The following is a 25,759-nucleotide window of genomic DNA, read 5'->3' as shown; positions in this document are numbered from 1 at the left end:
AATGTCTTCCTTTAAAGAATTTGCAAGTGTCCAGGGAATGCTCCATTTGCATGATGTGTTTAAATGTTTATTTTTCAAGACAAAGGGGAGACAAAATTTTGTCTCTCAAATGAATGGTTTGTAGAAACATAAACTAAATCCTGCTATTTTTCCTGTATTTTCTAATGTTCAAATAATCCGCAAAATACAGATATCAACAAAGTTAAATAAATCTGTGAAAATAAAATGGAACATGGAAGATCTGTTGAATCTTTATAGCTTTTCATATTAACGTGAAATTATTCGTAATTATCATGGAACATTTACATGTAGAAAGAGGACAATTTTAGGAACATCTCAAAATAACTGCATTTAAAAAAATCACTTTGGGCTTCCCTGGTGGCGCAGTGGTTGAGAGTCCGCCTGCCAATGCAGGGAACACGGGTTCGTGCCCCGGTCTGGGAAGATCCCACATACCGCGGAGCGGCTGGGCCCGTGAGCCATGGCCGTTGAGCCTGCGCGTCCGGAGCCTGTGCTCCGCAACGGGAGAGGCCACAACAGTGAGAGGCCCACGTACAGCAAAAAAAAAAAAAAAAAAAAAAAAAAAATCACTTTGAGTTTTAGAAACAAGTTCCAGTGCTGAAGGAGTGAATAGATACTTAACTCTACAGTTATTTGAGTAGATAATATTGCAGTAATTTCTTATTTTATGGGATAGTCACTGCTGTGCAGTTCATCAAATAAGGACAGCCATGTTCCTTATTCCTCCTCGTTCCTTTATATTTTTATTGATCTAAGAAAACCAATCCTCCCCACCCTCAAGGTCCTTTTCATACATGCCTATGTGTGCCATTGAATTAAACCAAGTGATCTATTTTGACAGTTTGATCAATGACATATATATATATATATATATATATATATATGCCATTTTTCTTTTTCATTAATCTGAGGGCTATACCAGTTTAGATAACCACCACATTATCAGATCCTGGTTGAAAAGAAATCATTAATACACTAAATGAAGGGTTATGTTTTGGTTTAGAATTTCTCTTTTTACAGAAGTGAGGTTTTGAATAATGCAAATGGTATTTAAGATCATCTATATGATGCTAAACAGTCTCCCATGCAGCAACATGAAGATATATAGTTTCTTGAATTTATAATGTCATAAGAATATCCACTTATGGTTTGAGTGTATTATATGTCTATAAACTTCCTTTGTACTCTCCCAGTAGGAGATTTTTAAGTACCTGATAAAATAAACACATTCTAAACAAATGACTTAAACATTCAGGCTTCAGATATAAAATATTATTTTTCTATTGGAGTAAAACATGAATTCTAAACCCTAAAAAAACTTACATTGTGTTTGTATATTTAAAACATTCTAGCCTTGAAGTATAGTGATTGAGTTGATCTATCCTATCACTTGTTTTCCCCCTAATTATAATCTGATTGTTAGTTTGTCATTTAACTTCTTTACAAGAAAGGGAGCCATTTTTTATGATTTCCAACCTGTTTGCTATTTACCAGTTTCTTATAAATCTCTGTCTTTAGAAATCGAGGAAAAGAATCCTTGGCCATCAGACTGTAGATCAACTGCTGAGCCTCATCAAAACATTTGAGAGTTGGTTCTGCAATATTCTTTGAGATGAGGTCCCTGGTACTGAAGTCAATGTTAATCTGTGGAAACATATTTCATCGCATTAGATTAGTTTCATCAAAGAATGCGTGGTTTAAACAGATGGTAGATACACATATGATTTGAAATTTTTTTCTAAACACAAAGTTAATCTGATCTAATCTAAACAACAGAGAGGTCACATATTCATTTTCTGAAATGCAGAACACATGCCCAGTTTAATTACATTTCCTAGGTTGAGAGTGTTGGCATTGACAGAGAACAGAGGTCAAGCCTTATTCTGAGATTACAAAAAATGGCAAAGTGAAAGGCAAGCAAGATGTTTTATGATTTTAGATTTCTTTTCCCTCCCATCCTTTATTTCTTTCTAGTATTTTGACCTTAATATGTAAAATGTACTTTTCATAGGCAGAGCAATAATTAGAATTTACTAGGATGGTTTTCACCAATCCATTCCCATTCTCCATACTTCCCCGTGTTGTTTCCCATAATGCTGCTTTTCATCCTAATTTGTATTTCTTTTTGTTTGCCAAAATGGACCAAATAACACCCCCTTTCACAGACCACCATGCCTCCCATGGAATATACATATATATGTGTGTGTGTGTGTGTGTGTGTATTATATGTATATTCTTGTCCCTTGAGCACTACCACATGTAGCTGTTCTCAGCAAGGTGTAATACAGATCTATTATATTGAACACACCATTCACCTGCAAATCTGTAAAATGCCCCAAACCTTGTGGAGATACTTGTCCAATTTTACCCATATTCCAGGATATATTTTGAGAAGCAGAAACTTTCACATCCAAGTTGTTTTACTTAAACTGAAAATATTCATGAAGCACGAAAGAGATTTGAATCTTAAAATTCAAAGCTCACCAAAGGCAGGTGCTATATCTTATTTATCATTTTATTTCTTGGCACTTAGCCAATTATCTGCCACATAATAGGCAGTCAGTAAATATTTGTTGAATAGAATTATAATGTCTCTTGGTAAAATGTGGGAGACTATAAAAATGCCAGAATTTGGGGGTCTGGTAAAAGACTATAAATGACAATTTGTGTTTATTGAATTGAAGTTAAAAGATAGGCAGGTAGGGCCTCCCTGGTGGCGCAGTGGTTTGAGAGTTCGCCTGCCGATGCAGGGGATACGGGTTCGTGCCCCGGTCTGGGAGGATCCCATATGCCGCGGAGCGGCTGGGCCCGTGAGCCATGGCCGCTGGGCCTGCGCATCCGGAGCCTGTGCTCCGCAACGGGAGAGGCCACAACAGTGAGAGGCCCGCAAAAAGAAAAAAAAAAAAAAAAAAAGATATGCAGGTAGACCTTCAATCAAATCTCTCCTCTGCTACTTACTTGCTATTCATATGAGTAAAGCAAGTTCTACAGTTTCCTTCAATTTTTGATTTCTATGGTGTAAAAGAGGATAATAATAACATCTGTCTTAAAGTGTTTTAAGGACTAAATGAGATAAGTAATATCAAACTATTTCAGTATTATTATTGTAGGAAAAGAACAAAAGAAAAAAACTTTATTTTGAAAAGAATCATCAAAGGCCACTATTTGCTCACTGATATTTTCTTTCTTTAGCGATGTCAGCTACTCAGGGATCCAGATTACATCTGCTTTGTATTTCTTTGATCATCCTTTCAGGTCCTCCATCAAAGTTCCAGATGAAATGCTGCAACTTCCTCGAAGGAATCAATTTCTGCTTCTTCATACAGGAAGATGGTGTGGAGTACTGGTAAGATTTTACGATAGTTTTCCAATCTGTGCTCTAACACTTACGATGTTGCTGACCTGGGGTGAGTTACTTTCATATTTTCAAGCTCTGCTTTTTTATCTTGAAGCTTGGCCATTCTTGACTGAGTGATTTCAAGAATTAAAGTGAGGTGATCCATACAATCATTGATTCCAAAAATATTTTGGAGTATGTTATGTGCCAGGTGCTTTCTATATTTGGGGAAAATGCTATATACTTTCTATGCAGTCTTAGTATTATACTAATACTATAAATAGTATTATGTTATATTTACACTTGAAGGATGAGAAGAAGCAGGTTCTCTAAGAATCTGGGAAAGACCGTTTCTGGCAGAATAAACAAATGCAGAATCCCTGAGGCAAGAAAGAATTGGTTGTGTTTGAAGAGCCTCGTACCTGCATGGCAGGGGTGCAGGGTGTGAGGAAAAAGTTCCTGTGACCAGGTTGGGAGAGGAGGTCAAGGCGAAGTCTTGGGGGGCTTATGTGCTTTGGGAAGGGGTTCTTATCTTCCCCCTAGAAGCAATGGGAAGACACTGAAGTGTTCTGAGTGGGGAGGTGGCATGATGACATGTCATGAATCTCGTATAGTGCCTGCCTCATGGACGGAATCAATGAGTAGTGGGTATTACCAAGATCTTGTTGTGGTTTCTGAACATCTAGTATAATCTGTCTCATAAAGCCTATCTTGTGTTGTGGGGATATGAGAATATACATTGCCCGTTTCCTCCTTCAGCTATGCTGTTTGTTCTTTAATGGTGTCGTCTGCAATTTGTTGAACTTTATATCCCCCATAAAGGTAAATATCGCCAGTTAACTCCTTTAGGCCTTCAGTCATTGGGTGAGTTTCCACTGATAGCAGGGCCAGTGTGTGCCTGGTGCAGAGTGCTGCCTTATTATTTTAATCAGAACTGAACACCTTCAGTATCTCCTCATTCCCTACTTAAAAAGCCCAGAGCCCCGATCTTGGCATTCATGACCTATACAATATGGTCCAAACCTATACATTTTTCTCCTCTCCGTGTGCCCTGTTTCCCCACTAAGGTAGACACTGCCCCTCAAATGTCTTATATTTTGTTACGGATGAATATTTTCCCATACCATCCCAGTCTAGCTGAAAATCACTCCTTCTCACCTAAGTCTTTCGCAATCTTTTATGTCCTTAAGACTACATTCAAATAGCATCTACCTTGTGAGGTTTACTTGTAGACTTTTCCCCTTTTCTGACCTCTGAAAGGGCTTTGGGTTACTTAGATAAGGTTTACATTTTGCCTGCCCCTCACGATGCCTTGCAGTGTAAGGATTCAATAAATGCATGTTGTATAAACAAAGTGAAAAAAGCTTCTACATTTGTTAAAAATCATGGTAAAATTTTAAGCAAAACTATTCCATTTCAATATAATACTGATAATTAATATTACTTGTTCAGATATACTAAGCTTGTACTTCTGACTTATCCCTCTCACTTTTCTGATTTGCCTGTTTTCCTACCAAGAAGCTGCCAACTGCCAGCTATTGATAGCTAAGTGATGAGCAGAGACACCATTCCCAGGGGATAATCAGTAGTCTTTTGAAGCTGTGTCTTGGCAATTCAGTTTAATGTCAGTGACAAAATATCACACCCACGTGTTTGTATAATTGTCATTATTTTTCTCCAAATTGTTCAAGCTGGAAACATAAGAATCATCTCTGCCACCTCTTTTACCCTCTGATCTCTCTCCCTCTCTCTCTCTCTCTCTTTTTCTCTCTCCCTCTGTGTATGTGTGTGTGTATATATATATGCTTTCCTTATTCACCTTTTATTTTGTAATTTCACAGTGGTGTTCTTCATTCTCACTCCTAGCTCTCCAGTTTAAAGTTTTATAACGTAATCTCTTCCCTAAACCATGGAATCTACCTCTTACCTGATACCTCCCCTTCTACACACTGTGGACAGCATTACTATATCAATTTCACCAAAATATCACTTTCATTGTATGAATGTTCAGCTGACAAAGCATTATTTTCTATAACATAAAATTTAAACATTTTACCCTGGCAGTTGAACTTCCTCATACCTGGACTTCAAAGTGTTGTTTTGAAATCATCTCCTACTTATCTTTGGTGATATACACAAAGTTGGTCTACTTTCTGTTCCAAAAGTGAATTTTGTATCTAAAGCCCTCGTTTATGCTGTTTCACCATCTAAAATCCCTCTTGCCTCCACAGTTTTATTCTGTACAGATTATCCTAAATCCCTTAGGATTCAGCTTAAGTTGAATATCCTCCAAGAAGCCTTCCCTGATCACAGACGGAAAGTCACTATAATTTCCTTATCATCATACATTATTTTGATGTAAAAATCTTAAGAAATTTGATTTCTTGCTTAAATAGATTTGGATACAATGGCTTCTATTAATGTTAAGTATTCAATCTGATAATCAGAGAGAGAAGATTTGTCACTACAAAGGGAATTCAGTAGCCTGTGGCATGGAATTTACCTGTCTTTTATCTGCTATCTTTTCCCTATTTTTTTCACTAATTCTTTTTTCTCTACATGTCCCTCAAAATATGAGCAGAGCAGATATGCATTATCTAAGTTCTGGGCCAAGTCTTCTCTTCCTGAGTTTTTTTCCTTGGTGACTTTGTCTTCTCCCATTTTCAAATATTTAAGCAATGTCATTATCTCTAAAATAATCCTAATAATGTTTAAAGATGATTACCTTAACTGTAAATAGTAATAGTTAACATTCATCAGATACTACTACTGTTGTGCTAAGTCTTTATTGGCTACTTTATATCACACACACACCTGTAAGATGGAGAGTATTATCATCCCTATTTTTCTGGGGAAAAAAAAACACCTCATCTGAAAAAGTAGTTGTTTCTTGCTAGTCATTTCTGTAATTTATTCATTTAAAGTATTTCACTGAATGGGTGCTTAGGAATTATGCTAAGATCTGACTATATAAAGATGATTACATTGAAAGTCAGTCAAGAAGACAGATTTTGAGAAAGTAATCCAAAGGGAAAAATATACCTTCTGAAAAAAAAGCTTTTTGAAAGAAATGAGATTGTAAGCTGATCATCAAGGTATTATTATGGGTATATAAGTTTAAGGAAGGGACTTGGACATGGGAGGGAAAACTGGAAGAAGCCCAGTTGGTTTTCAGGAGGAAAAGGGCAACAGTTTGGAAATGCATGAAGGTCCAGACCACATAGGCTTCTGTAGGTCTTGTTAAATAATTTTTAATTAACCTGAGAGCAATGAGGAGAATTTTAAGTACAGTACTGATAATAAACACATGTTTGAAAAAACATATCACTGGCTGCTATGTGGTATAACAACTAGGTGTGGATAAAGGGAAGAAAAGTTAGGAAGTCATACTAGAAATTCAGGTGGTCAATCTTGGCGGATTAGGCTGGGTTGTGTCACAGAGAATGGAGGGAAATGCATAGCTTTCAAAGATATTTAGAAAGTAGAGTAGACGGAACTTGTGATTGAATATTTATGAGCTGGGATGAGGAACAAAATCTTTAAGAATGACTGGATTTTAGAAATATTCTGAAGAATGAGATGACAAAGTGTTGATGGGTTGGATAAGGCATGTAAGCAGAAGAGAAGAACCAAGGATGACTATCAGCTATTTAGCCAGAGCAAAAAGAATGGAGTTGCCATTAACCGAGATGGAGAGACTCAGGTAGAAGAAAGTTTTGAGAAGAAAATTAGGACTCAGATTTGTGTTTAAGTTTGAAATGCCCTCTTAAAACCAGAGGGCTGGAAGAGATCACCAGGAGAGTAAATGTAAGCAGATAGTAGAGGAGAACCGCCTCCTCTCATGATAGTGTGTGCTGGGTTATGAGTAGGAACAGCAAAATAAGTTGTTAAAGAGTAGTGAGGGCTTCCCTGGTGGCGCAGTGGTTAAGAATCCGCCTGACAGTGCAGGGAACACGGGTTCAAACCCTGGTCCAGGAAGATCCCACATGCCACGGAGCAGCTAAGCCCATGTGCCACAACTGCTGAGCCTGCGCTCTAGAGCCTGTGAGCCACAACTACTGAGCCCACAGGCCACAACTACTGAAGCCTGCGCACCTAGATCCCATGCTCCACAACAAGAGAAGCCACCGCAATGAGAAGCCCACATACCACAGTGAAGAGTAGCTCCCGCTCGCCACAACTAGAGAAAGCCCGCGTGCAGCAACGAAGACCCAACACAGCCAAAAATAAGTAAAAATGAAAATAAATAAATTTATTTTTTAAAAAAGGGGGAGTCAGTAAGAGAAGAAGAAATTGAGTCCTAGAAGCCAACTGAAGATAGTATTTCAATTAAGAGAGGGTGATCACTGTTGTTAAATGCTCCTGAGGAGTCAATCCAGGTGAGGTTTGAGGATAGTCTACCCAAAGTGCCTTGTCTTTTTTTGTTGTTGTTTCTTTTTTTTTTTTTTTTTTGCCTTGTCTTTTCTTCTTGACTTCCCTGAAATTTCAGTATCAGGACAAAAGTGAAAATATTAGGCCTAATATATATTTTGACGCATACATTCCTTTAATATGATCACTTTTGAAAGCATTTCTGTGAACTGCACCCCCAACTTTGCGTTCATCTCAAATTTGACTTTTGGCTGAGTTGTTGTATCAATTTCTATCTCAAAAAGTAAGAACAGAGGAGATGTTAATCTTGGAGTAGATTGAAGGCAGACATCTTATCAGGTGGTAACCCTCTAGAGATGCAGACCTTCCAACTGTGTGGTCTTGAGTCCCTCCTGAGCTGCTTGGGAATTGCAGGGAAGCTTAGACTCGGCTGAGTATCTCAAATTAGTAGGTCCAGAGCATGGGCTGAATGTCGTATTGACTGATGAAATAAACACAGTTATATCTATATTATTTACCGATGTGAATAATCACTTGCATTTTGTTTCTACGGATACACTTAAGTTTCAAGGATACTGGGAAATACCTTTAATTTGCTTAGTTTTCAAAAGGTCATGAATTATCTTAGCTATCTGAGACCACTGCACTGCCAGTCTCAGAAAACAAGACTTAGGCTTGTGATTCTCACGGAATGACAGCTGAGATGTCATCGCAACTGTTTAGCAGCTTTTAAATCCTGTCAGTTTTGAAAAGGCCTTGACAGAGCTGACATTGACAACAATCCATTGCATTAAAATGACTACGTTCTGACTGGTGTTTGTGATGGTTGTTTAAAAACGATTTTATCATAATGAGCCAGAGGTATTTTAATACTCAGGTGATTTTGATAACTGCAAGTTATGCACGCCAATTCCTCATTTCTATACTAGCAGTTTTAAATTCTTTTGGCTTCCAACCAATTATTTTAGCAGGAAGAATGCATTTTAAACTGTACCTTTTGGCTCTCTTGTGACCCTGAACTGTGCTTTATATATTTTTACATAATTTGAATGAAAAGTTCTCAGTTGAGCTCTCACATTCAAATGAGATAGACTTTTCCTCATTTAGAATGTATAGTGTAGCAGGAGACTGTCGTTATGCAAAAAGTGTGTGCATGCATATGTAAAACGCCTTGCTCAAATAGGGCAGGCAGCTTCCTAGACCTCATTCACAACAGAGCTTAAAAATTACCATTCAAATTAAAGCCGCCTATAATCATGTTTTTGGTTACATAATTCTGTTTAATCACCACTAAAACCTCTAGTATTACTTCGTTTTTGGCATCATTAAAGGCACACGAATATCCTGAAATATATTCTCAAGGGCAGCTATTAAAGTTGAGAATAGCCAAGTTTGTAACATCGAGAAGGAATCCGTCCTGCACAGGACTGTATCCTTTTGTGATGATTGGTTTTAAAGACAGAAATAAGTGACACGGGTTGGGAGGCAGTACTAATACCTTAAATTGGACAAGAGAAATGGAAAAAAAAATCAAATGTATGTGATCATAACATATAAAAGCATGATGGATATGGATTGTTAAAAATAGATGTAGATAGCAAATGTTATCTGGAGCAGCTGAAAGAGAGTCAGATTGACTGGTTTCCTTCACCAACCCCATCATGCTAATCCAAGTTTAATTTAAGTAGCGCAGGGACATGTGCAAATTCAAATAGCAATAGCCAGGACATGGAAGCAACCTAAATGTCCATCAACAGAGGAGTGGATAAAGAAGATGTGGTACACATATACAATGGAATATTACTCAGCCATAAAAAGGAGCAAAATTGTGTCATTTGCAGAGACGTGGATGGACCTTGAGACTGTCATACCGAGTAAAGTAAGTCAGAAAAAGAAAAATATTATATATCAATGTATGTATGTGGAATCCAGAAAAATGGTACAGATGATCTTATTTGCAAAGCAGAAATAGAGACACAGACGTAGAGAACAAAAGTATGGATACCAAGGGGGGAAGGGGGGATGGGGTGAATTGAGAGACTGGGACTGACATATACACACTACTATGTATAAAATAGATAACTAATGAGAACTGACTGTATAGCATGGGGAACTCTACTCAGTGCTCTGTGGTGACCAAATAGGAAGGAAATCCAAAAAAAAGGTTATATATATACCTATGGCTGATTCACTTTGCTATATAGCAGAAACTGACACAGCAGTGTAAAGCACCTATACTTCAATAAAAAAAAAAAAAAAACAGCTGAGCATTTTGTTTTTGAGTTGAAATGCAGCAATCATTCTTTCAGAGGGCCAAAATGATACTGCAGGTTATTAGAAGAAATATTCCTGCCACTTTGTTCTGCTTTATAGTTTAAGAAGTTATACAGATTAGAGGGAATATGAGAAGAGAAATACAGCTTTTGATAGAAAGGAAGATAGACTCTGTGTCACAAGATAATTTTATGCTTTTGCCTTTAGCATAAACACCAAGGTTCCCAGGCTGTGTCATGAACATTGAAAATAAGTAGTAGATCTAAGAAAGGAATTTAACATGTAAAAGCCTGGGCAGAAGACCTACGTCCTCATGAGCTGTGTACCTTAATGACTGTAGGACCCATCATTTTCTCTCTAAGGCTCAGTTCATTTTTCACCTGTATAAGGTAGATGATTGTAATGCCTCCCTAAGACAGTGAACATGGTGATCAAATCAGATAGTCCATGTGAAAAGCCTGGACAGATGTGGCTTATGGTTTCTTTAGCTCTGCTTTTCTTTCTTTCCCCCTCTCACTCCCCCTTTTCCTCCTCCTCCTCCTCTTTCTTTCTCTCTCTGTCTCTGTCTCTCTCTTCCTTTTTAAGAGATCCCTTTAGTTTAAGACGAAATAAATACAAAGCAGAAATCACTGGGTTGCAGGAGGTGCTCTTGCCTGCACTTATACTCCGAGGCACCCAGTACTAGGCTTCTTTCACTACTGCACTAGCCTTCTAGGCACCAGTGGGTCCTTCGGTTGACCTCCACTTCCACTACTGTCATCCTTTCCCCCTCCCATTTTGTCGTGTTTCCGTCTACACTCAAATTTCTGACCAAAGCTTACTAATTAACTTCTTTTGAGGTACATTTCCTGATCCCTTAGACTTGGATTTTTCTGTTGCATGCAACCGCATCACCTGTATTTCCCTATCTCAACACTCATGAAAGTTTATTTTAATTTTCTTTTTTAACTACAGTTTTCCCACCACGATGGTTAGCTTTATTTATTCAGAGAGTGTCTTTTTCTTAGTGGCACCAGCAAGGTGCTTGGTATGTAATAGACAGCTATCTATTGATTAGTGTACAAAAACTTAGGAAATTAATAAACAAGCAAACATTTTATCTGGAGGTGATTCAATAGCTGGGGGGCACTGTTGGCAAGCAGCAACTTGTGGGGCAGGACCAAGACTCAAAATAACATCAGCACATTGTGGAAGTGACACTTAAAAAATGCAAAGAAAATAGGAATACAAAATGGAAAATACGAAATTGGCATTCCAGTAATATCAGGAAACACCTCTAGTTGCCCATGGGCTTCTCTCTACCAAGAATTCATATATCTATCTCTTCCCTCAAGACTCAGTTTAAAACTAACCTCATTTAAAATAAAGGCCTTATCTCAATATCCTGCCTCAGAACTATTCAATCATTATGTCCTTTTAGGTATAATGCAAACAATTTCACCGCTTACTTTTCTTTTTTCTTTTTTTTTTTTTTTTTGCACTTAATCATTTGTTGCTTGCCTATTTTTTTCCTAGAAAAAAATAGCAAAGTTCTAGAAATTAGAACTTAATTTAGTCCTAGAAATCAGTTCTAGAAATTTCATTTTTTAACCCAATTAGGTTGAAAGTTTCTTTTGAGCCAAACCATAGTTTCAACCTGTTTTATTTTCTTGCATTTCCTTATTGAGCTGCCTTATTCACACAAAACATTGCATTATACTTCTGTGTTTATTACCTGTTCTCTTGCCTAGACCCAGCTTCCCTTCCAATGGAGAGAATTTATCTAATGAAGGTGAATCGTAGGCACAGAATAAGCACCTATTGATGTGAAATCAAAATACAAGTCAATAAATAACATTGTACTACAATAAAAATAAAAGCAGGGCTTCCCTGGTGGCGTAGTGGTTGGGAGTCCGCCTGCTGATGCAGGGGACATTGGTTCGTGCCCCGGTCTGGGAAGATCCCACATGCCGCGGAGCGGCTGGGCCTGTGAGCCATGGCCGCTGAGGCTGTGTGTCCGGAGCCTGTGCTCCGCAACGGGAGAGGCCACAACAGTGAGAGGCCCGCGTACCCCCACCAAAAAAAATAAATAAATAAATAAATAAAATAAAATAAAAGCAAAAAATCCAGACACAGGTATTTTAAAAAGTGTCCTGTATAACCCATTAAGACATCTTTTCCTTTATGACTATAGTTTCTTCTGTTTCATGTTATGATGTCCTCACATTTAATAAATACATTTAGGAATTAAATATTTTGTACTAGCATTTTTTACTTAAGAAACTGCCAATGTATTTGTTCCTGGATTGGTCATACCATGAAGTTAAATTTATATAAGTTTTCAACATTACAATGTAGTATGATTTGGAACATTTTCTCATCTCACAGAATGACAATCAACATGGTTTTCTCTTTAATCACATATTTTCCATCCTGACCAATTTTCTTTCTAATATAAGGGAGTGATGATACAAACATAATGTATATAAATGATATAAATAAAACATAAATACTTAAAATATGTCAGTGTCTTAGCTGAATATAAAGATATTATTTCAATTTTTTGAAGATTTACATTCCTTTGAAACCAAGTAAGAGTTTTTTGAAAATTTCCAAATATTATGAAATTAGTGGTCCAAATTGAAGGAAGAATAAATACAAGTTTAAGAATTTTTTTTCTTTGCCACTCACAAGTTCTTACTGTGTGCAAAGTAAGGCCACTTCAAAATATATATTGCTTATCTAATAATTTTCTCGTTTTCAAGTCACTTAGTCAAAATATCTGGCTCACACTTATTTTTTTTTTCCTGCAGTACCTTCTGAAAATATTTAGGTACAATCCATTCAATGAGTAGCTCTTTCTATCTGAAACTAGTGATTTGCTGTCATGTTTTTCTAATTTGTGTTCACGTATATACATTTATCAAGTCTTTTAAAGTGGCTTTTCCTCAAGTGTTCTTTGAAGTTAGTTAATGGATGTTTTCAGGTAGATTCAGTAGCACGTACAGTGACTTGTGTAAGGAAAAAAGGGATTAACAGTAGAAGCTAACACAACATTATAAAGCAACTATACTCCAACTAAAAAAAAAAAAAAAGGATTAAAACTTTTTAAAAACTGTTCTGCCCCACTAAACACTAGACACTTGATCTCATTCATCATTCTCATCTCTCCTGTGTGGTTGCTACATGCTTTTTCATAGATACGTTTTTAGATGTGGAAACTAAGACTCAAAGGGGTGAAATAGATCACCACAAGATTACAGGATTTGAATCTGTATCTCTAACCTTTAGGTTTTCCACTGCATCACATGATTAGTGTAGAAACCAGAGAGATGGTAACACTGTAAGGGAGAGGGCATGAGGTCCACTGCGATTATTATCATCTCTCATAGAGACCTGAAACTTCAATTTTTGTGTGCAGTTTTGCCTATTAGAATAGGAAACTGAGAACCATTAGTAACATCAATTTATAGATAGGGATCATTTAGTAAATTTAGTATAGTCTAATTGTAAATTGTCTATTTGCATCAAATAAAAATTATTGTCATGCTTGCAATTTTATAGATGAGAAAACAAAGACATAAAAAGTTGAAAAGAAACTAAATGGGATTTAATAGACATCTGGATAACGTGACCTTGTCATTGTTCTCTGTTTTAGGGTTTTCTACCAAGGAAATTGGTTATAATTTTGATTCTTTATGAGAGTCAGTTTTACAACTATAATTGAATATAGAAAAATGGAGAATACTTTCATATGAATCTCATTCTTGAATTAATTTTCCACTTAGGAAAATCATATTTTCCAGCCTCCATATCAAATACATCACTTTGTCATGTGAAGCCCGCCTACTAGATAAATGTAAGCTACTTCCCACCCTCTCTTTATCTCTATTGCTGCCTGGCCAGCCTTATCCCCCTGCTTCTTGTCAATAGTATCCAAATGCTTGTGATTTCTGGAAAATGCTAGGGAGCTTTGTACATCCAGGCTACACACTGTGCCCTCAGTTTGAGATATTCTTTTTTCATTTGCTCTCTTGATGAATATTGCTCTTTTTTTTTTTTTTTTTTTGGCGGTACGCGGGCCTCTCACTGTTGTGGCTTCTCCCGTTGCGGAGCACAGGCTCTGGATGCACAGGCTCAGCGGCCATGGCTCATGGGCCCAGCCGCTCCGCGGCACGTGGGATCTTCCCAGACCAGGGCACGAACCCGTGTCCCCTGCATTGGCAGGCGGACTCTCAACCACTGCGCCACCAGGGAAGCCCATATTGCTTATTTTTAATGACATACCGTTTTCATATGTGAACCACCCGGCAAATCTGTCCCTAAATTCTCCAGATAGACTTAATCGCTCTTTCCCACTGTGCTAATAACAAACTTTAATTATTTAAATTAGTATATTGCTTATTTTGTATTTGACTGTTTTTTATCACATGTCAATCTCCCCTTCTACTCTGTGACTTCATTGTGGGAACAGGCACTCAAAAAAAAATCTAGGGCTTCCCTGGTGGTGCAGTGGTTGAGAGTCCGCCTGCCGATGCAGGGGACACCGCAAAAAAAAAAAAAAAAAAAAAAAAATCCATTTAATGAATCATACTAACAGTCATATTATATTTAACGTATAACTGTTGGACTATAGAGAGATACCTTGAAGAGAGCAATTGGTATATAAGAGACAAATGCACCTTAGTAATTGGAATTGGAAATAATGGCAAATAATTAGAAAGATAATGACTGTTGTAAATGTATATACACACTTCTTTGTCTTCAATGAGAATTTTGTCATACCCAATAATAATCTTTTTAGACACTTCAAGGAGACAATATAATCTATTATTTGAAAAGCAGCCATAAATTTAATTATATTTTATGTAGTAAAAATTAATTAGATGGACAAATTATTAAAAAGTATGAAAGTTTTATATCCTAAAATAGTAACTGTACTATTTTTTTAATTATTACCATATAAATTTATTTTGGAAGGGAAAATTAGAAAAAAAAACAAAACTATTTTGTCCAAATTGATAATTTAGTATATATTGTAACTTTGAATACAGCTATAATTAAAAGATTACATTTCTTACTAGAAGATTTTTTATACATAATATTTGAGAATGTTGTCTTAAAATAATCATTCAGTAGATGGATTCATAAAGAAGAAAAACATCTGGCTTTCAAACCAATACCACAATAAATAGGATACCTCTAGAGTAGATTTCAAAGCCTTTTAGGGAATGAGACATTAATCAGCTTGATAAATCTTATATAATACATTTTCAGTTTTCTGGAATTATTTATTGATTTTTAGATAGTGACTGGGAAATGAATGTTGAAATAGCTCCACAGGAGTTATGTTCTTTTCTCTTTCCCACTTTGAATTTCAGGCTAAGCTTCAGTTGTTTCACTTGTCTGTGATGTTATACTTTACCAATATATGCTACAGTAATTAATGTCCATCTAAAACTTGAACTATTGATACGGCAACTTTATACCCTAGATTTTCGGAAATGTTTGCATTTCATCTATGCTGTCCTCTGTTCTTACTAGTACAATAACTTCTCATACCATGAGTTTTAATTTTGGATTAGAAAATTTAGTAACTGTCACTTAGGGGGATATCAGTATTTCAACTCTAGGGAAAGATGATGACTTGTGCTAGTGGTTTATGTTTGGCGCTAGTAGTTTCATATAGGTTCCTGTTTGCTGCTTATGCATTAAAACTGTCTGCATATGTTATATTTAGTGAGGAATCAAAGAAGTTTTAAAATATATATATAGTTAAACATTAAAGGGGTATGCAGAGATGATTATGGTTTGGTTCTGGAAATGAAGTCAAATATAAATGAGATGTTACACAGATAAAACCCTTTATGGGGTCTATTCTTGGAGGCATTGCAGGTTTCTCTCTAAGGCCCTTTCTACATACTTGCCCCTCAGCCCCAGCTAGTGATCTAATCTTTATATCAGAATGGCTCCCCTTTGATAGTTTAATAAGGGAAGACCTCTGCCCCAAGAAGGTACTTAGCCAGAGGGGCTAAAAGGGCCCTGCCCCCCTGCTGGTTTCCCTGGTAACCGATGAGCCAAGCTGATGGCAATTCCCCCTATAAATGGTTACCTCCCTATTCCCCCCACCCCGACTCCCCTGCAACATCGGCCACCACGTCATGCCCGCCGTCCACCACACATGGTGGGGTGTCGCTCCAGGACCTTGATTCAGACATTTAAACTCTGCCATCCTTTAAACCATTGATGACTCTTCCGCTGACTCCGGGCTCTTTCTTCTGTCTTGAAGCTGGGCAAGTGCAGGCCTCGTAGGCCAGCGGGGTACAGCCCAACACCCATCAACGAAATAAACGTAAGCAAACCCCTCTTTTGGAAGGGAAGACATTATTATATGCTGTTTGTGGGTCTCCAAAGTATTAAATGTAAAGAATTTACACTGTTAGTAGTTGTTTTTTCCCTCACATACATACCTTTTTGATTTTACAAATTTTATTCCAAATTGACCTCCGTGGTTTACAAAAGGGAAGATGAAAGTGAATTTGAAATCCAGCAGCACGTTTAAGTAGGATTTCTGTAGAGCTGTTTATTTTTGACATATTAGACTATTTTTAAGAGCCTGCGTGTTGTGCTCAGAAAACAGAAACCTTTAAGCGCATAGAAGCTTAAAAATATTTGCTGAATCAGTGCCAGAGGATCATGGTAAGGAACTTCTTTTCGAATTTACCAACATTTTCTGTTTGAATACATAGTGACAATTTAATTTCCCTCAAGATGGGCTTCGTGCCTTTCAGTTGGGAGCAGATTTGTTAGCACATAAATATTCACTATTGTGTAATATTTCACTCACCTCTTTAGGGGCATCAGCTTCAAAGAATTCAGAATAAATCATTTTGGCTTTCGAAGCAATTTTTTCTGCACTTTCTGTTTTCTTAAAGTCTTCACAGGCAAGCCAGAACTCAACATTTTCTTCACTGAACTCTGATTTTAGGAATGTTCGAAAAGCATCTAGACCAGCTATAAGATATATGAGAAAAAATTTGTATATCACATAGTGCAGTCATACGACCAAAACAAGTACGTTGTATAGGGTGAGCATTTGAGGATTCAGTGGCAAATATTTATCATCCCTCTAAATATAACATTTATATATTTTAGTTTTTAACTTTAGAAAACTTTATTTTGGATCAGTAGTCATAAACATAAAACATTTATATCTGTATTTCTACAATTAGCATTTTTTAAATTGAATAATAACAGGTAGTGCTTGAAGTCTGGGATTCCCATAGGTCCCACCTCTTCCCATTATCTTATTTTCAGCCAAATTTACACATTTATTATTCATTGCATTCATAAATAAAGTTTGTGACCACCTGTTTAGACTCTTCCTTTCTCTAGTTTCCACATTAAAATGTGCCCCGAAATCTTCTTTGACACACCTAGAACTTCTTTGGGAAGGTAATGCTTCTAATAAATCTTTTAAGGCCGAGGATGGTTAACAGTGGGCCTCTACAGAGGTAGCAGGTTAGAAAGATTACTGTCAAATTCCCAGAGTTGCCTGACCAGTCCTTTCAGTTCGTGTTACTCAGTTTCAGTTGGTGCCTTCTGATGGCAGTGTCTGATCATAAGTGAGACTGTGTTTCTCCGAGGAGGAAACACCCTTTGGCTCATTTGTCACTCAGAGGGATTTGCCTTCCTACATGTTGGTGGGTTTCTCTTCCACCTGCTGTGGGGGCCCCCATGCCTGCACTCAAAGCAGCTCCTCCCTGACTGTGTGCTGAAGGGCTGACCTTTCCGGTCGCAAAGTAGGGAGAAATGAATTTATGGAGAATCGGGGGAAAGGAAAAATTGACTAGCAAAAAAGAAAATATCAGAAAAAAAGTGTATGGAAAAGGGGCCTAAGTTAGCTGTTCATAGGTTGCTGCAGGTTGGAAGGAAAGTGAAGGTTAGTGAGAGAAAATAGAAAAGGGCTTCATGGAGCAAAATTAAAGTGTCTAAATACACTATTAAAACTAGATTTAACAAGTTTTTAATTATTTGAAATAGAGTTGAAATAACAGGTCACTGCAAAGGGTTGTCAGGTACCAATAAAAATTCTCAGTAGAAATATTGGAGAGTGTGGATGTTGTTAACATGTGAGCACTATAAAACATTCAATTAACTGCACATTTCTTGCATTTAAAAATACATCTGAGAAGCTTCTGAGATTCTGTGACACATATTTGGGTTATAAAAATCCTCTTAGTAACACAGTTAAAATTTTCCATGAGGTCCAAACAATGGTGAATTTGACAGGTCTAAACAGAGTTTAGACTAAAATCTATTTTATATAGGAGATTAAGCAATAATATTGAAAGAATACTGTAGATTCATGTCTGGCACTATTTTATTTGTGTGTCATTAAGGCATATGAAGCTTTTTCCCAATGAGGGTTATCTAAATGCATCCCAGAGACAGGAAGTTAGAGATCAAGAAACTATTGTTATTTCCTTCCCACCTGCTATTTTAATGAAGGGCTACATCAAACTAACAACCATTTCCTTCTTTTCTCCTCTTATTGCTCTGTTTGGACACAAAGGAACAGAATAAACAACTAAAACTGGGGCTAGTTGTCTCTGTCTTGGACACACTATTGTTGAACTACTCGTCTACTCTATGCATACAATTTGAATGTTCATAGGATGTCGGGTGACTTTGGAATCATATGGTACCTACAATCACTATCATGTCATCTGAGGACTCTCTACAGGAGGGAATGGCTACTGCTTAGGCATAACAGGGGCTGATGGGTAGAATAGGTCAGCAATAGGTGGCGGAAGCCACACTAATACATGCGAGACATATCCTCAGGTCACAAGACAAGGAGGTCATATGGTAAGTTGTTTAACCGTTTAAAGCATTAAAAAGCATGGGAACTATTTCTCTGGTTTCATAAAAAGCAAAAACCAAACAGCTTTGCAGATGAATCTATGACTTTTCTGCTTTATGTGGGCATGAGGTACAAAATCCCAGGAGGTTTGCAGGTGGAAGCATTTGCCTTCATCTAACACCTTCCATGTCTCTGTTCTGCGGCGCTGTCCCAGCCGGCTCTCCACCTGCAGATACCTTCCTGAGGCTCTTAGCAAACCTTATCTGTCCCGCTGGTTATGTATTTAAGGAAAAAAGAGACACGCCATTCGAAGCTTACAAAAATGCAATTCCATATCTCTGACATCTTTAATATATGTCCTTAGTTGGATTCTAGGTGTATTGTGGATTATTTTATGTCTATGCTTTGGGAATTAGTTATTTGAGAATCATAAAATGAAAGCGTAACTTCATCTATTTCAGTCTAATTGTGTATATAAATAAATAGCCATGAAGAATTTATTCAGCTTTACCCTGTGTTAAACTTTTCTAATATTCTGATATTTACTTTATAAATTTAAAGTGGAAATGCCATTTGATTAGAACAAACAATACTGCATTTCAAACATTTTCTATGTATGTCTCTATAATGTCATTTCTATCCCATATGAAACAGAAATACTGCAAAGCAGGATTATGTATAACAAAAGCAGAATTCTACATATCTTTGTAAATGACTATTTTGTATTAAATTCTTGGATGTTTTATTTATAACTGACCAAAATTACCTTATTAAGCCATCATATTAATTGAAAATATATATCCACAATGTACATATTAATATATACACACACATTTAAATATGTTTTTGTATTCACTAAAGTAAGAACTCAATTGAAATAAATATTGATACTTAAAAAACTTTATTTTAGCCTGCAAGACATGAAAAACAAGTGATTTATTTAAATTTTCAACTTTTCAATAGTTTGTATGTGTCTTTCAATTTGTAACAAAGGTAGTCATGATTTCCATCAAATGATGATGAGTCTAAGAAAATGACAACTTTATCACTTCCTATTTGGGATTTTCTTTTTGTTTTAACGTTTGGAATTTCTATCATCTTGTCTTATTTTGGACCCAACCTAATTCCATTTAAACTTCGGGCCTGTATAAATTTGTGTGATTTTGGGGAATCTCATTCTTCAAATACTGATCAAACTCATACTGTATAACATGACTACAACTTTCAGAATTTAATGATTTTATTTTAATCATGGTATTTTTTTTTTTTTTTTTTTTTTTTTTTTTTGCGGTATGCGGGCCTCTCACTGTTGTGGCCTCCCCCGTTGCGGAGCACAGGCTCCGGACGCGCAGGCTCCGGACGCGCAGGCTCAGCGGCCATGGCTCACGGGCCCAGCCGCTCCGCGGCATATGGGATCCTCCCAGACCGGGGCACGAACCCGTATCCCCTGCATCGGCAGGCGGACTCTCAACCACTTGCGCCACCAGGGAGGCCCTAATCATGGTATTTTTAAACCTATTATTAGTTGGATCTTACCTTGGTTGGTTAAAAGTATATCCATATTTTCAGAACACACTGTTGTTTCTGTAGTTGGTGACCTCTGGAAACAACATCTACCCTTGACAATAGCCTTGTGATCTTTTTCTTCTATAACCTATAGTAATATTTGAGTTATGTGTATTTATTGAATTATATCATTTAAATTAGCTTTGCTTCATGAATTAAACTGCAAAAGGTCAACAAGAATTATATAATGTTTTCCACAGTAGAGAGCAATAGCAAAGCAAAGTGGGATGTAATTTGACATCAGCAAATTATTAATCTAGCCAACCGTGTTAATAATACTTACAAATTCTTGAATTCTAATAAAGGCATGAGAGAGACTGCTCATTGTTCTACATGGCCTCGTGAATTTCTTCTCAGCTATATTAATTGTTAATTTATACGGCATTACACTAATCTATTCCTGAAGAGTTATCATGATAGCAATAATGACGAATGAACTATTTTCTAAGTTTTCACAGTATACAGCATTGTCCATTTCATAATTATGCATCTTAAAAAAGTTTTTTTTGAGTTTTGATTAAGGATTTCTAACATGTGATGATTTTACAAATGTTTATTTATAGTATTTTGAGAAGTCTTTACCCTACTCTGAGACAACCTTTATTTCTCTTTAGACTGGTATGCTTCCAGTTCTGGGTTGATTTATTTAAATCTAGGAATCAGTCAGGACAGGGTAATATCTTTTCCAAAGCAGTCAAAAAATTTATTGACTTAAGTCTTCTAAAGAAGGTATACTTTTAGGGATGTGATGTAGAAATAATAAATCAGATTTGAGATATAAACTTTCTGAGATGTAAATATATCATGCATTATTCCCCTTAATAAACAAAGATCCTGATGAAATAAGCCCCCACCCATAGAAAGCATTGGCTACCCAGAAGAGAAATTTTAGATAATGTAGCTGTGATGTGCAAATGACTTCGTTATGGAAAGGAATGGTTTAATTGAAGGTTTCTATTAAAATGATTGACAATAAAATAGAGTCTCCCATGCAGTCATTCTTATAAACTTTTACATTTGCATATCAAGGTGACTAGATGTATGTAGCATCTATGCTACATACATATATGCTACTAGCATATATACTAGTGTGACTCGATCTCTAAGCTTTTTTATTCTATTACTTTGTGTGATTTGCTACAGTTTTCATCATTTGTGTTAGGAGTGACTCTGCTCCCTTCTGCTGTCGCGGTTGTAGTTATATTTACAGATAGTAATGTCTGTCCTTGTAGAGGCTACGTGGGGAGGCTATGTTGACAGGGAACTCATCTTGCTATCTCCCATTACTTTTATTTCCTATCTCCCATTTCTTTTACTTTCTTCCCCAATGGCAGGCAGCTGACTTTCCTGTCTCCCTTGATCTACTAAATCTTGGGGACACAAGGTTTCCTGTGAAGCCATTTTGAAATGTTTTTTTTCATTCAAATGGACATTTTAAAAGATGTAGGTTGCATTTCCATCTTTCATAAATGCAGAATGGGACCCGACATAAGATCTAATTTTCTGTAGAAGAGCTTGTGTGCACTATGAAAATTGTTACTGTAAAATGTTTACATTATATTTCATATGAGTCAAATATTGGGTCTTCTGTCAAATATTAGGAATTCTATCAAATAGTGCTAAAATTATATGATTGCTTGAAATGCACATGTTTAAAATGTGTGTATTTGTAGATTGAAATTTGGTGGTTAGCATGGTACTCAAATTTCTACTTAGTACCTGTGGAATGTGTATGTTAATGAAGAGGGCAGAGAGTTTTGATCCCTAGTCTGGCCACATAGTACACCTATTTTGAATAAGGAACAGCCATCAAAGAAAAACCCTGAGAAATAGAATCTAGACAGAATCGTTCAAGAATGAACATGTACTCCCCCATTTCTATGTAAGTTGTCTGATGACAGGAAAATATGTTATTATCCAGCACCAAGAACAGTGTGTCTGGTTCAAGAAATATTTGTTGGACATGTAAATAAATAATGACTGAACGACCAAACCCCAAATAGTGGCAGGCATTAAAGCCTTCAATGGAAGCAGTGCAGTGGCTTTCAAGATGCTGGTAGATGACCGTGATAAGAAGGTTACTAAAGGTGTTGTTGAATTGTGTTAACTTCAAAGTGTGTTTTGGGTGAGGAAAGAGGAGAAATGACACAAAAGAATCACTAGGCAGCGACAGACTAGGGACCTCACTCTCAACCCTGAGCGTATGAAATTGGAGGAAATGGACAACATCCATTCTGAAGGCATCAAAGCAAGCCATGTCCTTCAGGGAGAGCCAGAGTTTGCTTAAGGCAAAAACAAAAGGAATATTCAGGGAAGGGCTTGTTGGATGTAAAGGAGTCTTTTTGAAATGGAAGTGTTCAAATGAGTGGTAGCTATTCTTAGTGTCATCATGAATGTAGGGAAGCGGTAAAAACAGAAAAAAAGAGAGCAAAGTCTGGGAGATGGTGTAGAACCAAGGACAAAAGAAAATTCCTAATGTTTTGAATTAGGGAGATATACTAAAATACTATAGATATTCTATAGATATAGAATATCAGTGGAGATACTAGGATATTCTAGTAATATTTAAGGTCCACCAAATACTGACATTGTTGTAAAGGAAAAAGTTGTCCTTCAACCCTCTGAAGAAATACCCCTGCTGGTGTGTGATAATGCCTGGAATGCCCTCAGCTCACTGTTTTCTAATAGATTTCAAATTTGACTTGAGAGGTTCAATTTTGACTACCTGATGTGATGGAAGGGTTGGTTGTAAGGCAGTATTTATTTTTCAGAAGTTAGGTGAAATGCAACTATTTTAAGAAACAGTATTAATTTCCTGTTCAAATTTTTAAATTTGAGGTTGATTGTAATTCTTTGGAAGAGTAATTTCTATATATGAATAAACTGAAAGACAATTTTTATGATAGCACTAAAATGAAAAGCAATGTACTGAATGTTTACAATCTATACCACATTGTGCTAATCATGTCACATACTTTACCTCATTTAATCTTCAAAATGACAGTCTGTTTTAATCCCATGTTACCAATCAGTAAAAAGACATAGATGTTAATAACTGGTGTAATATAACACATATATTAATAGGCAGTTAGAGTTCAAACACAGGTATATCTGCTTGTAACCCAAACTCTTTTTACAATTCTTCCTGGAATGGATGAGTCAATATACATATGCTTATACTTTGTTCATGTTTTGGAACATCTGTAATAAATGTTTCAAATAAATTTTAGGGTGTTTTTCCTGTAATAGAGTTTATTACACGTCACACAAATATTTCCTCTACATAACAGTTAGATTGTAGTAATTTCTACTCAATAGAAAGTTTTCAGAAGGCAGTGATTCTTCAATTTTGTACATTATCAAACAAAAATAGGACATTTCTTATGTTAGATGTGACTGACAAATAGGTTTTAAATTTTTAGAAACGCAATTATATAAATGCTAAGAAAAATCTATTGAAATAAAATTGGGGATAGAGGGGGTGGCTGATTTAAAAATGGACTGACTGGGTTGAATTTATTTGACAAGTGCTACCTTAAATAAATGGACAGTGTACTTCTCCCTCCCTCCTCTCTCTCTCTCTCACTTTTCTTTTTTTCCCTTTTATTTGGATTTTAGTTGGAACTTTACAAAGATTTTGTCTGGCTCTTCTCCATTGTGTGTCCGCATATATTTCCTGTAAAATTGTGGTGCATAGTCGGGGTAATTTGTGTGTGTGTGTGTATGACTTGACTTGCTTTGAAACTCACTTGTGTATCTGGAACCAAAATCACACTTACTGTTTCATGGGGCTTTGGCTGATTTCCTTCATTAAACGAGTGCCATCAAGGCCAGCAGTCCCCATATTATGTGTCCAGAGAAGAGCCAGGCCAGATGGGAACTGCGTGAAAGCTACCAGTTATCTTGCTAACTGTGCCCGCTAGAACCAGTTGTATTGCATTTAAAAATGTGGGCTCTGACAACTGAGCTCTCCACACTCAATTAGCGGTTTGCTGGAGAGCGAGAGATTCACGCAAGGAGCCCGCGTGCTCCAGGAAGTGACAGCTGCTGCCTTACCCCGCAGTTAATATCTGTGTTCAAATTTCTCAACCCATGTTGCAACAACGAATAGTTTTTGCAAGGATCATATATATCTTATGTCTTTAACCTGAACATTTAATAATTTGGGAAAGCTTCACATAAAGGGAGCTCAGTGGGTTTCCTCCACTTTGTAGCCTTTCTTTATCTTAGCAAGTATAAAGAATTAACTGTACAGGCAGGCCATGCATTGTGGACAGATTTTAGAAAAGAAGAAGAAATCAGTGGAGAAAGGAGAAAAAAACAAATCAAGAGGAAAGACAACAATTAGCATATTTATCATAAATGAAGGAAACAAAACATCGAGACTAATGAAAACTCAAGTGTTTTCATTTGTACATCTTCTGAGACAAAAATAGCTTTAAACAGCAACTCACTTCACTGGCATTTTTTGTTCCACTTGTCTGGCTGTCACAGATGATGCTGAATTTCTCTTTCTGACTGATCTTCAAGCTGAAGGGAATGTGACAGCAGGAACATTACAATCAGTATGCAAATACCTATCCCCTGGGTTACAAATCGGCATTCTTTAAATCATGCTATTCTCAGCTTTTTTCATTTTGCTGTTAACTTTTCACTGGTCAGAACACTTAAACTTCTAAGTAACAAATAACTCTTGGAAGGAGTGTGACATTTCCTCAAGTCTGCGGCATAACTGAAATAAATTCCATTTGAAAGTTTGGTTTCTAAAGTTCGTATACATCCGTTTACAAGACAACTATTGTTCACATGAGGTTAAATCAACTCAGGAAGAAACATATAGATATAATTCAGTATTCACCTTTAGGGCTTTAATCTGTCTAAAAGGTCATTTTCCTTTGTTCTTTGATTTTCAGAAAGTCTGAGGAAGACTTTCTTTTTTAGTACTCTTATTTTAAGTATATATGTTTAAGGATTTTTTTTTTTTTTTTTTTTCTGGAAAGTCTATTTATTTTGAACACATTATTCCACAAATATGGGAAAAATAATGTATTTTTTTTTTTTTATTTTACAAATTTAATCAGTTATACATATACATATGTTCCCATATCCCCTCCCTTTTGCGTCTCCCTCCCACCCTCCCTATCCCACCCCTCCAGGCGGTCACAAAGAACCAAGCTGATCTCCCTGTGCTATGCGGCTGCTTCCCACTAGCTCTCTACCTTACATTTGGTAGTGTATATATGTCCATGCCGCTCTTTCACTTTGTCACAGCTTACCCTTCCCCCTCCCCATATCCTCAAGTCCATGCTCTAGTAGGTCTGTGTCTTTATTCCTGTCTTACCCCT

The 25,759-nt window shown here is 36.6% G+C and overlaps 1 protein-coding gene across 1 annotated transcript; it reads right to left on the bottom strand.

Annotated features, from left to right (window-relative positions):
* Positions 1–1,461: 1,461 nt before the first annotated feature.
* RGS21 (regulator of G protein signaling 21) lies at positions 1,462–24,879 on the bottom strand. Its single transcript, XM_060088670.1, has 4 exons — positions 24,869–24,879; positions 20,385–20,461; positions 16,830–16,996; positions 1,462–1,665 (listed from the first exon to the last, which is right to left on the bottom strand). The coding sequence occupies exons 1-4, from the start codon at positions 24,877–24,879 to the stop codon at positions 1,462–1,464; spliced, it is 459 nt and encodes a 152-aa protein (XP_059944653.1).
* Positions 24,880–25,759: the final 880 nt, after the last annotated feature.

Source organism: Mesoplodon densirostris, chromosome 2, assembly GCF_025265405.1.
Source record: "Mesoplodon densirostris isolate mMesDen1 chromosome 2, mMesDen1 primary haplotype, whole genome shotgun sequence".
NCBI classification, from domain to species: Eukaryota; Metazoa; Chordata; class Mammalia; order Artiodactyla; family Ziphiidae; genus Mesoplodon; species Mesoplodon densirostris.
Note: the sequence above shows the minus strand (reverse complement) of the source record. Positions and strands in the feature narration are given on the sequence as shown.